Raw genomic sequence first — 12,249 nt, forward strand, 5'->3', positions numbered from 1 at the left:
CTTAAAAACTTCCAGTGTTGGAACATTCACCACTTCTGGAGGCAGGTTGTTCCACTGGTTAATTGTTCTAACTGTCAGGAAGTTTCTCCTTAGTTCTAGGTTGCTTCTCTCCTTGACTGGTTTCCATCCGTTGCTTCTTGTCCTGCTTTCAGGCGCTTTGGAGAATAGCTTGACTCCCTCTTCTTTGTGGCAGCCCCTGAGATATTGGAACACTGCTGTCATGTCACCCCTCACCCTTCTCTTTGTTAAACTACACATAACCAATTCCAGCAATCGTTCCCTATATGTTTTAGCCTCCAGTCCCCCAATCATCTTTGTTGCCCTTCTCTGTACCCTTTCTAGAGTCTCAACATCTTTTTTACATCGTGGTGACCAAAACTGGATGCAGTATTCCAGGTGTGGCCTTACCAAGGCATTGTAAAGTGGTATTAGTACTTCACGTGATCTTGATTCTATCCCTCTGTTAATGCAGCCTAGCACTGTGTTGGCTTTTTTGGCAGCTGCAGCACACTGCTGGCTCATATTGAAGTGATTGTCTACTAGGACTCCGAGATCCCTCTCACAGTCACTACTATTGAGCAAGGTACCACCTATACTATACCTATGCATTTGATTTTTCCTGCCTAAGTGTAGAACCTTAGTTTTTTCACCACTGAATTTCACTTTGTTAGATAGCGCCCAGTGTTCGAGTCTGTCCAAATCCTCCTGTATTTTAAGCCTATCTTCTGGAGTATTGGCTATTCCTGCCAGCTTGGTGTCGTCTGCAAATTTGATGAGTTCCCCATCTATCCCCTCATCCAAATCATTGATGAAGATGTTGAAGAGCACTGGGCCCAGAACAGAGCCCTGGGGCACCCCACTACACACTCCCTTCCATGTAAATGCAGTTCCATTGAGGACCACACACTGAGTATGGCCTGTATGTGGGACTTTTCCAAGCAACCTAACTTGGAACAGGATTTAGCAATCGAAGTATGAAGGTGAAGTTCACTAGGCAGTAACATATGGTAGGACAATTGGGGAGGTCAGAACTAAGGCAGGGGCCAACAATTGTAGCATTATTTTATTTCCATTTCAATTAAGTATATTGCTTTGGATCACTATGAAAAATGTCACTGAATACATTCAGAGTGGAAAGGCTGGTATAGAGGGTCTAACCAGAGGCTACTACCCTAGGTATCACTTAAGCCTGGAGCTGGCTCATTAGGGACTGCTAAACTGAGGCTTAGAAGGTTAAAGGAAGATTTAGCCTAGTGTTTCCTTAAAATTTGGAATCAGCAATAAACAAAAGTGTGAAATATTAGCCTGCAAGATTGGCAGGAGGTGAATTGACTCAATACTCTCGTTATACTGTATTTCACATTCCATGGTAGATGGATGGTGGGTTTCATTGTTTAGTGAACAACTCTGGAGTTGTGTGAAAAGCATCTTTGGGGACCATCTTTGTTCTAACATCAAGCAAAATCCAGCTCTTAGTACAGTATATTTCAGCAAACTAACATGTTTAATATTTAGGAGATTAAACATTTGCGCATTCCTGACTTAAAGAATGTGCATTAAAGACTCTGAATTCAGATATGCATGTCCAGTTGTGAACCGGCACATTTCAAGTTCTTCAATGTTCACCCTTATGGAACTAAACATAAATGTACTAACCTAGAAAAGTACTCTGATGAAAGCTAAATAGAGATCTAAGCACATCTTAAGGAAAGAGCCCTGAGGCTTGCATGGCTCCTTAGTATATGACCGTCTTCTCTAATTTTGTCCCTTCTAGATATATGAGCTCCATCTCCACAATACAGGCTGGAGAAGGCTACATAAAATAAAAGGGGCTCTGTCACAATGCACTGAACAGATATGGGCACCAGATGGCAGAGTATCTTAAAACAAAACAAAACAAAACAAAACATGAACTTTGGAGATTTAGATCCGAACAGATTTTGCAAGCAAAGCACAGCTCTAAGAAGCTTATCCAAAATTAGGGCAAATGTGACATGAATATGTTAACAACACTAAAGATGTCACAGGTTGTTATGAATAAAGTATCCATGATCAAAACATATGAAGAAAGCTTGCAGGATTTGAGTATGGCCAATCTAGAGAAAAGAAGACCTAGGGGGGACATGATAGCAGTGCTCCAGTATTTGAGAGGCTGCCACAAAGAAGAGGGGGTCAAGTTATTTTATAACACACCAGAAGGCAAGACAAGAAACTAGATGGAAACTAATCAAGGAGAGAAGCAACCTGGAACCAAGGAGAAACTTCCTAACAATGAACCAGTGGAATAGCTTTGCCTTCAGAAGTTCTAAGTGCTTCATCGCTGGAGGTTTTTAAGAAAAGACTGGACAGCCACCTATCTGAAATGGTATAGGGCAGGGGTAGGCAACCTTGGGTCTTTTATGACTCGTGGACTTCAGCTCCCAGAATTCCTGAGCCAGCCACACTGAGGGGAAAGGGAGAGGTTTCCAAGCTGAGCCATGCTGGCTCAGGAATTCTGGGAGTTGAAGTCCACAAATCATAAAAGAGCCAAGGTTGCCTACCCCTGGCGTAGGCCGCTTTATGACTCGTGGACTTCAACTCCCAGAATTCCTGAGCCAGCCACGCTGAGGGGAAAGGGAGAGGTTTCCAAGCTGAGCCATGCTGGCTCAGGAATTCTGGGAGTTGAAGTCTACGAGTCATAAAAGAGCCAAGGTTGCCTACCCCTGGTATAGGGTTTCCTGCTTGAGCTATTCTGATTGATTGATTGATTGATTGATCAGGCTACTTCTCCAAAATATGTACCAGCTATTGGGGAAGAGGCAGGATTCTTCATTTTGTAAATTGCATAAAGGCAGCGGTTTGTTAAATCCTGTAGTGTCATTTCCTTGTACTTGCTATGGAACAGTGCTACATATGCTTACACAATTTAGAAAGGTCATATTCCAGTAGAAATAATGTTGAGGTAGCCACCTAGAGACAATCCAGCAAACAATCACCCAGTAAGGTTTGATTTCATGATTCTAATCTAAGAGTTCCAGCACTATTGAGCAAAAATAGTTCAGCCTAAAGAGGTAAGCAAGGAACAGGCTCACACACCTTGGTGAATAGTGTAAGGCAGCCTTTTTGAGTGGCAGAGGTCGTGCTAGGGCCAAAGTGAAAGCCTGAGGCCTCTCCTTCATTGTGTGTTTGTGTGTGTGTGTGTGTGAGAGAGAGAGAAAGAGAGAGAGAGGCCAGCTAGCAGAGTCAAATAAGGAACTTTCTGAATTTTTCACATGCTGAGTCCAAAAAAGATGGCTGTCCAGATATAGAATAAATATAAATCGAAATCTACCCAATTTTTCAGATTTCCTCCATTTTTTTTCCTGATAAGTGACTTTAATACAACCTTGCCAATCAAGTAACGATGGCAATTATTTTCAACCATCAGCTTGCTATGTTCACCATGCTCACCTGAGTCAACAGAGATCCAGAATGCTGGGATGTTGGAATGTCATAGACGTCATTTCTTTTTTCCGGGGCTGATGCCCAAGTAGCTCTCGGAAGAGTGAAGAGGTGCTTGGGAGAAGGAGAAAATGAAGAGATAAAAATGACATTGATATTACCTGTGAACCTTTTATGAGCTGCTTTTCTTTCAAGTGATGCTGCATCAGTATTTGTTAACCATTTAATGAAAAAGTGCTTCTCCTACAGATAGTTATTAACCTTGAAAAGTATGTATTGTTTGCTCATGAAACTGCTGTTTTCCCCTCAACTAAGCCATTAATAGCTGGTGGATGAAACTAAGGACACACAAAAGAAGCAAAACGTCTAGTGTGTAAATTAGAGAATTCAATCTGTTGAAAAGGTACCAAGACTTTATGCTGCTTCATTTTGTCTAAGTGTTTTGCTGATCTGTCAGGGAAAGTGGATAAACTTGAGATTTATTTTTTTACAATTAGGTTTGTTATTGATTGCTAAAGTTTGCTAGCTGTTTAGAATAAAAACATAAAATCAATTTAAACTTTAAATGTTAAACTTCAAATGATCAACAATTAAAGTCTCTATAAAAATATGTCTTAGAGTATTTTAAAAGGATGACTGATTGATAGATTTTATCTACTTTTGACCACAATTGAGCCCAGAATTTCTGTTCCTAAGTGGGACAGTTATTAAGTGAGTTTTGCCCCATTTTACCACAGTTCTTGCCATTAAATGAATCACTGCAGCTGTTAAGTTAGTAACACGGATGTTAAGTGTATGCGGCTTCCTTATTGACTTTGCTTATCAGAAGGTCACAAAAGGGGATCACATGACCCCAGGGCGCTGCAACCATCATAAACACGAGTCATGAAAAAGACACAATTACCAACTGAGTAAAAGTAAAGGTTTTCAACTCTAAGGTGTGCTGCTCATCTCTATTTCTTCTCTGAGGGAGCCAGCATTGTCCAAAGACTTTTCCATGGTCATATGGCCAATGGAAATATATGCCAAGGCACATAGAACACTGTTACCTTCCCACCGAAGTGGTACCTATTTATCTATTTGCATTTGCAAGCTTTCAAACTGCTAGATGGGCAGAAGCTGGGGCATGTATCAGAGGTAGATACCCATTAAAAATGAATGTTTAGTCACTCTACCAACCTTTTTTTAAATTACAAAGAAGAGGAAAGGAAGGACAAATACAAATTTCTTGTTTTTAAGTATCCTCTTCCTTCTTCCCTATTCCAAATTAAAATTGAATGTGGGGAAATATTGCAGATCTGAAACTTATCGTGGATATAACATAAGCTTGAGGATAACATCTTCTATGAATGTCTATATAATTCAGTAATGCAGGGAAACCACAATAATCAGCTAAAAAAACCTATCACGATGAAGATGGCAGGGACAGGGATAAGAGAAAAGTATCAAGAAAGTAAAGGCTGGAGTGTGTATCAATGATATAAAAGTTGCAACACCGAGGAACGAACCTTTGTCAAGACTAGCCTATAATTTATTTCATGAACGAACAGAGGCTCAAACCAAGATCTCCTTGAACCTACTCTAGTATTCTAACTATTGTACCATTTTGGTATTAAATACTAGGGACTCTTTAAAGCTAGATTTTGAATAATTCTCAGATACGCCAGCCTCTTAAAATTTTGACTGGGCTAAGAAATCTGATTTAAATAAATGCAAAGATTACAATACACACCAGCACTTGCACTTCAGATATGAAGAAGATTTCGAACATCGAAGAAGGGACAGAAGAATAGATTAGATGTACACAAGTCAATTTTACAGGTATTTAGTAGTTCAATTATAAAGATGTGAATGGTTTTGGGGGGGGTTGGGGGGAAGCACTGTGTTTTGAATTATTTGCTGCTTAGGAAATTTCAAAGAAGAAACACTAAGGATTGAGGCATATGCCAAATGTCATATTAGACTATAAAAGAGATGGCTAGCAGTCTGACTGGTTGTCAGCAGCAGCTGATCCTCCTACAGCTGACTCTGTGTGATTCTAGTCTATTGCTCTATTTCTATCCCTGCACTAGCTGGGCATTTCACCATATGTGTTGTTTAAGCCTAAGCATTGTGGTGAAAGATTGCTACAGGACATTTGTTTTCTGTGGAAACAGCTGCAGTCATAAGTCAGATGTAGTCAGAGAAAACTTTACATTCACATGATTAACATTTGAAAGCTTGGTGGGTTTTTTTATATATAACTAAAGAACTGGTAAAGCTAGTTATAATTACCATACTTTACCAGCCTTATCAAGTGCTTAAGAACATGGACTTATCAGATCAACACCAAAAATGCCACCTGGCCTGCCGTTCTACTTCCAATAATGATTCAAGTAAAGAATTCTTGAAAGCCAAGCTGATGACATGGTCACTCAAGGGTGCCTGATGGTGAGATGGCGAGATTAAAATAAAATAATAAAAATAAAAATTGTCAGGGCAATTTTTTTCTGCCCTTGGTTGTAGCTTTCCTGGTGTTTTTAAGTAATTTTTCGTTGCAATTCTCATATCATTATATTGCCCAAAACCAGCAAAAAAGTATATGGAGTTTATGGAAATTATATTCAAAAACATCTGGAAGAAATTAGGCTACATAATTCCTGTGCTTTTTTCCCCTCCCCAAATATTTAGAGGAGAGGGTACTTCAATTTCTAAGTGTAGATATTAAATATTAGGCTCCCTTAAATTGATTTGAATTTCATAAAGATACTATCTGATATGTGAAGTACTTCCTTTGTTTTTGTAAATTATTGCAAGAATTATTATTGTAAACCCTCTCCCTCTAGTTTGAGCCTGCCCCAGTTGGGAGGAGGCCTCAAACAGAGGATTAATCAGGACTCATTACATAAGCACAAGAAGTCACCCCTCCCCCTCCCCCCCATGTGTTTGAGATTTATCTGGTCTTTCCCGGGTGAAAGCTATAGTCTGGGAAGATTCCCATATGATAGTGTGTCACCCTTACTGACTAGGAATTTGGAAAGATGTAATCCAAGCATCCAAACAAAATTTGAAGCATTCCATGTCTTCAAGGGTGTCCCAAACTTGTTGACTATAATTTTTACTGAATGGCACACCAAATGTTACTGATATAACACAGAAACAGATTGCATTCTATTTAACTAATTATTTTTTTATATTTCAATGTATATTAAATTTATATTAATAATTATGTGTTTATTATTATCCATTCTATCTAATTTTATTCGCTCAACATTTTATTAACTTCTACAATTGATTCAATTATCACTATCTTTTGTAAAAAAAAACACCAACCAACCAACCAACCACCATTTCAGTGTAAAGTTGCTGAAAACTAAAAATCAATGATCCGCTGGAAATTATGAAGTGATCTATCCCAGTGGTGGGATTCAAATATGTGAACAACCGGTTCTCTGTGTGGATGCCGCTTCCAGAATTCCATTCTGGGCCTGGGCAACGGTTTTGCCAGAGTGGTGCAAACTGGCTGAATCCCACCATTGGATCTATCAGTGGATTTCAGTGGATATACAATTTCTCTGTATAAGTAGATTGTTTATATATCTAACAGCCTTCTTCAAATCGGTGTCCTCTGAATATGTGGGATCATAAGTCGTTAATCTTCCAAACTACATGGGCAATGGGAGTTAAAATTCAATAGTTTTAAATCCAAGCAGAGAGACATAAATCTCTGTGTCTTTGTATATGCCTACAAACAAACAAACAAAAACAACAACAGCTGGGGATATGATGGAAAAGGAAGATTTAATCCATTTCTTCCTAAATTTATTACAGTATCCATTTACCATTTGACAAGCAGCATGCACCTTTACCTGATTGGATGAAGTCTCAGTCTTTTCACTGAGCAGCTTGGCAGCCAAAGCGGGTCCTTGGCACCCTTCTTGTGTTGGCAACAATGAAGTAGAAGATGAAGATGAAGGTGGAGTAATCCAACCATCCATTTTTTCATAGACTGATAATGGTGCAGAAGTTCCATGTACTGAAGGAACCTGGTAGGTAGTCCAACAATTGGTTGGCAGTCCTTGAAAATCTTGCTCAGCGGAAGGAACCTGTGACGAAGTAAGAAGCTGGAGGCGATTGGCTGGTGCCAAGCCCTGCTTCCCATGAAGTGAACATTTCCACCAACCTTCACTCCCAAGGAGATTCTGTTCAAGAACAGTAAGGATGTCTCCTCTGCGAAAGGCCAGCTCATCTGGACACTCAGCTTTGTTGTCATATAAAGCCTTGGCCAAGGTATTCTGAAGACAAACAAATTAAAAGTAAGGGAAGCCCGCTGCTTCTCATAATTACTAAATGTATATTTAAGTTGCCATAAAGGTTTCAATGAGACAAGAGTTCGATTCTATATTGTTCTGGGAGGCCTCTGTGCCCCATTTCTTTAATCAACTAGCTTACATAAGTTATATAAATTCAAAGCTGCTAATTATCATTCTCACTCAATTGCAGATATAAGACTGACGGAGATGCTCTCACAAGTAAATGATCTTCTGTTACAAAAAATACCTGGGGCTTTCTGTTTTACACGTACAGTAATGTCAATATTGTAAAGTGTTTAAATAAATCTATAGCACACACTGGGCCTGCACAACATATGTGTTGTGTGTGATCTATTAGATTTGGCCTGATCCACAAAGGTTTTTCTTATCATCAATTGTGTTTTCTACTCCTATTTTTAAGAAGTAACTTCAAAGTATATGAAGATGAGAATATAATCACACATAAAAATGAATAGGCAATATCTGCAGAAATCCTTAGTTTTACATTGTCCCATTCATAAATATTCAAATCTAACTTCATAAGAGATGCTCTAAACCAGGGGTAGGCAACCTCGGCTCTTTTATGACTCATGGACTTCAACTCCCAGAATTCTTGAGCCAGCCATGCTGGCTCAGGAATTCTGGGAGTTGAAGTCCATGAGTCATAAAAGAGCCGAGGTTGCCTACCCCTGCTCTAAACCCACATGTTTTCAAAGCCTTTGGGACTTCCCAGATCTTGTTGCACGCACAATGCCAGTTTTTAGAAGCAGTTCTTCTGCCTCAGCATTCTCTAGTTGCCTGTATAAATGAGGAAGTATTCCTTGGTTGGTTTCTACGTTGCCTATAAATGTCTTGTCTTTCTTTTATGCAGGACCTTTTGAGAAGACCATGCCAATTCAAAATAGAAGTTACTATGGCAATAGAAGAACCACAGGAAATTGAGATGCTACTATCTAACATATCTGAAACCAATGTGAAAACCCCCAAAATTGATAAAGATCAGACTTCCATAAAGAAAAAAAACCTTACATTTTTAGAAATAGATTTTTGTTAGAGATAAAATTCATCAACCATATACAGAATGTGAGAAATGAGTAATGGGAAATTATTATCTTGGAATGTGAACTTCAACACATAACCTTTATTAAGTACTAAACTTAGTATTAAAATATACCAATGTGTGAACAAGTCAACCTTCGTATCTTTTCCACAAGGCTATCAAGTCTTATCAGTATGTAGGAGTTTTTCATGCCTATGTGGGAAGACAATTCTAAGAAATTAATCAGGTGTGCAAGGTCACAGCTGTTTCATCAAGTTACACGTTGCCCTTTTTTTTACTAGAAATGTATTTATTCCTTGATTTAGAGAAGAACCTGTATTTGTCACTAGTTTTCAATGTAATGAAAGAAATTTTGCTTCTGAAATTCTACTATAGGAGAAGAGAATGTTGAAAAAATTCTTGGAATTGGTAGTGTTGGTGTACTTACTTAGTTATCCCAGTTACTCTTGGTTACCCCAGTTATCAAAGAGCCCTCGTTTTCACTGAAAAGTTCTCTCTTGGTTTTCACCGGCTTTTTCCACTTTCATTAAATTCTAACAGAAGAGATCAGGACGTTATTCCTCCTATTTTTTCCCAAAAGAAAAGTGTGGACATCTACAAAGGCTTTAGAACAACAGAAAATATGGAACAGAACAAAATGATATGCATAGCAGGTGCAAAGCACCCCACTTCTGAAGTTTGGTGTGTAACAACTGAGTTAGATGTAATTGTTCCTTGGGTTCTTCATAGAAGAGACTTTATTCTTATGTCTCGCATCTGGTTGTCATGGAGAAAATCTATGTGGTCATTAGGAGTCAACAGTGACTTGATGGCACTTAAGTCAATTTCATGTCTGGTTTTGGAAGGAATGCTTATGCATATCCCTTCTTTGCTTTTCAGATAGGGAGGATAGCTCCAGGCTTCCTAACTGGGTGATTGAGAACTTCAGCAATGGAAAGATTACAGAGGACCAGCCATCCAAATTTGTTTTCTATTGGAGACATCTTGCAATCTTGACAAGCTATTATAGGGTAGAACAGGGGTAGGTTGGCTCAGGAATTCTGGGAGTTGAAGTCTACAAGTCATAAAAGAGCCAAGATTGCCTACCCCTGGGCTAGAATGTCACCCTTAAGAAACAGTTGGAGAAATGTTCTTCCCCTGGAGAAATTTAAAGAAAGCTGTAAAGATGTAAAGAAAGATGTAAAAAAGATGTTGAGACTCTAGAAAGAATAAAGAGAAGAGCAACAAAGATGATTGGGGGACTGGAGGCTAAAACATATAGGGAATGGTTGCTGGAATTGGGTATGTGTAGTTTAATGAAGAGAAGGGTGAGGTGTGACACGATAGCAGTGTTCCAATATCTCAGGGGCTGCCACAAAGAAGAGGGAGCCAAGCTATTCTCCAAAGCACCTGAAAGCAGGACAAGAAGCAACGGATGGAAACTAGTCAAGGAGAGAAGCAACCTAGAACTAAGGAGAAACTTCCTGACAGTTAGAACAACTAACCAGTGGAACAACCTGCCTCCAGAAGTGGTGAATGCTCCAACACTGGAAGTTTTTAAGAAGAGACTGGACAGCCATTTGTCTGAAATGGTATAGGGTTTCCTGCCTTAGCAGGGGGTTGGGCTAGATGACCTCCAAGGTCCCTTCCAACATTATTATTATTATAAAGCTTCCAATCAACTTTTTCTCTCCACAAATTTGGGAGAGAATTTCAACTCTGCTACCTACAGATTCTCTTTACTCCATGCTGTCCAAATGACGAGGCTGCCAGAGAAAAGCAGGTGCTGATGAATCCCTTAAGCCAGCCAGCTGCTCTCAGGTTTTGCTAGGATTAAAATAAGATTTAATTATCAGACTGACTGGCTTCCAACAATGATAAAGAGAGGAAGATGGTCATCTTGCTCTTGGCTTCAAGCTGCAAAATGACTTGGTCCACCTTAATTTATGAGCTATTTTTATTTCCAATTGGCAATGAAATCTACAATAACATAGTGGAAGATGTTGATACAAGCAATAAAGTCAAGGCTTTTTAATTTGGGTTCTACTGTGGCAGATCATGGCTGAAGGAATTACTGTTGACCTCTTTGGGAGCCACATGTGGAATGGAAAGAGTGCATTCTGCAGTTCTACTCAATAACTACTCAATGATACCTTGAACCAATCTGATCAGCTCTGCATAACTGTAAACCTAGGACTGACTTCTCAACCTGAACTGATTAAAAATGTGAAAGAAACTTCTAGGACTGACAAGTTTAGCCATTACATCCATATCATCATGGACTTTGAAGATTGAGGAAGGAAAGTCAAGAATTGGGGAACTCAATCATTCACCCATCCTTCTAGTTTATGGAAAAAAAGAGTTGGTGGAAAGCAGAATTTATGAAAAGATTTGAGTTCTTGCACCACTATCAGCTTTTTATAAAGCTTGGTAGTAGAAAGACTGGAAAGAAAATGTCTAGCACAAGGATCTTGATTTTGAGTAGTAGGACTTCAAATTGAATGACATGGGAATTGGAGATGAAGATCCTAAAATGACCACTTTGAATAAAAATTTGATTGTTGTAGGACGGTGGTATCAAACTCGCCGCATCACGTGACGTGTCGCAACGTATCATGACATTTTTCCCCTTGCCAGAGCTTGTGTGGGTACGTCTTCCACATGACACATCTGGCCCGTGGGCTGGCAGTTTGACACCTTTGTTGTAGGAGGAAGAGAGAGTGTTCCTAAGTGGGGGCCTATAAGTTACTTAATAAAAAATCAGGAAGCTAATTGACTCATAAAGGTCATGGCCTTGCTGTCCGTACACTAATGCACAGCATAAGGGAAATAAAAATATGCACTTTAATGTTCAACAAAGAATGCAAATATGCCTTTATAGATATAAGAGAGACTTGATGGATATTGTAACTGAAAAATATAATTTAATAAAAAGAACAGAAAAAATAGAAGGAGAGTAACGGCACTATATGTTAAAATATCTGTATCAAATGTGGTGTTACTGTTAGCAGAATCCATTAAATCAGCCCAAGGTTTTTTGGGTTTTCAGTAACTCTGAAGAAAAGGATGAACTTATTTTTTTTTCTTTTTAAGTAGATTAGCAAGGCCAGATGTACATTCATCCAACTAATCCTGACCTGAGGCTGCTGGTGCCTTGCCATTCTGGTAATTTTTTTCCAAGACATGCAATTGGGTTTGAAGAGAATGTTCACAAGAATGGCAGAAACATGCCTTAAGCCCTGAAAACTTCCTATTATTATTATTATTATTATTATTATTATTATTATTATTATTATTATTATTATTATTATTGTTGTTGTTGTTGTTGTTGTTGTTGTTGTTGTCCCTCCTATACCATTTCAAACAAATGGTTGTCCAATCTCTTCTTAAAAATGTCCAGTGTTGGAGCATTTACAACTTCTGGAGGCAGGTTGTTCCATTGATTAATTGTTCTAACTGTCAGGAAATTTCTCCTTAGTTGTAGGTTGCTTCTCTCTT

The 12,249-nt window shown here is 38.8% G+C and overlaps 1 protein-coding gene across 1 annotated transcript in view; it reads right to left on the reverse strand.

The window, feature by feature from the left end:
• The window catches only part of CASS4 (Cas scaffold protein family member 4), a 37,755-nt gene that overhangs the window by 6,742 nt on the left and 18,764 nt on the right, over positions 1-12,249 (reverse strand). Inside the window, exons 2-3 of the mRNA XM_083357453.1 lie at positions 7,269-7,694; positions 3,430-3,534 (exon numbers count right to left, since the gene is read on the reverse strand). Coding sequence (XP_083213579.1) covers positions 3,430-3,534; positions 7,269-7,694 — 531 coding nt within the window. The remainder of the gene's footprint in view (positions 1-3,429; positions 3,535-7,268; positions 7,695-12,249) is intronic.

This window comes from Vipera ursinii (assembly GCF_947247035.1).
Source record: "Vipera ursinii genome assembly, chromosome: 3".
In the NCBI taxonomy this organism is placed as follows: Eukaryota; Metazoa; Chordata; class Lepidosauria; order Squamata; family Viperidae; genus Vipera; species Vipera ursinii.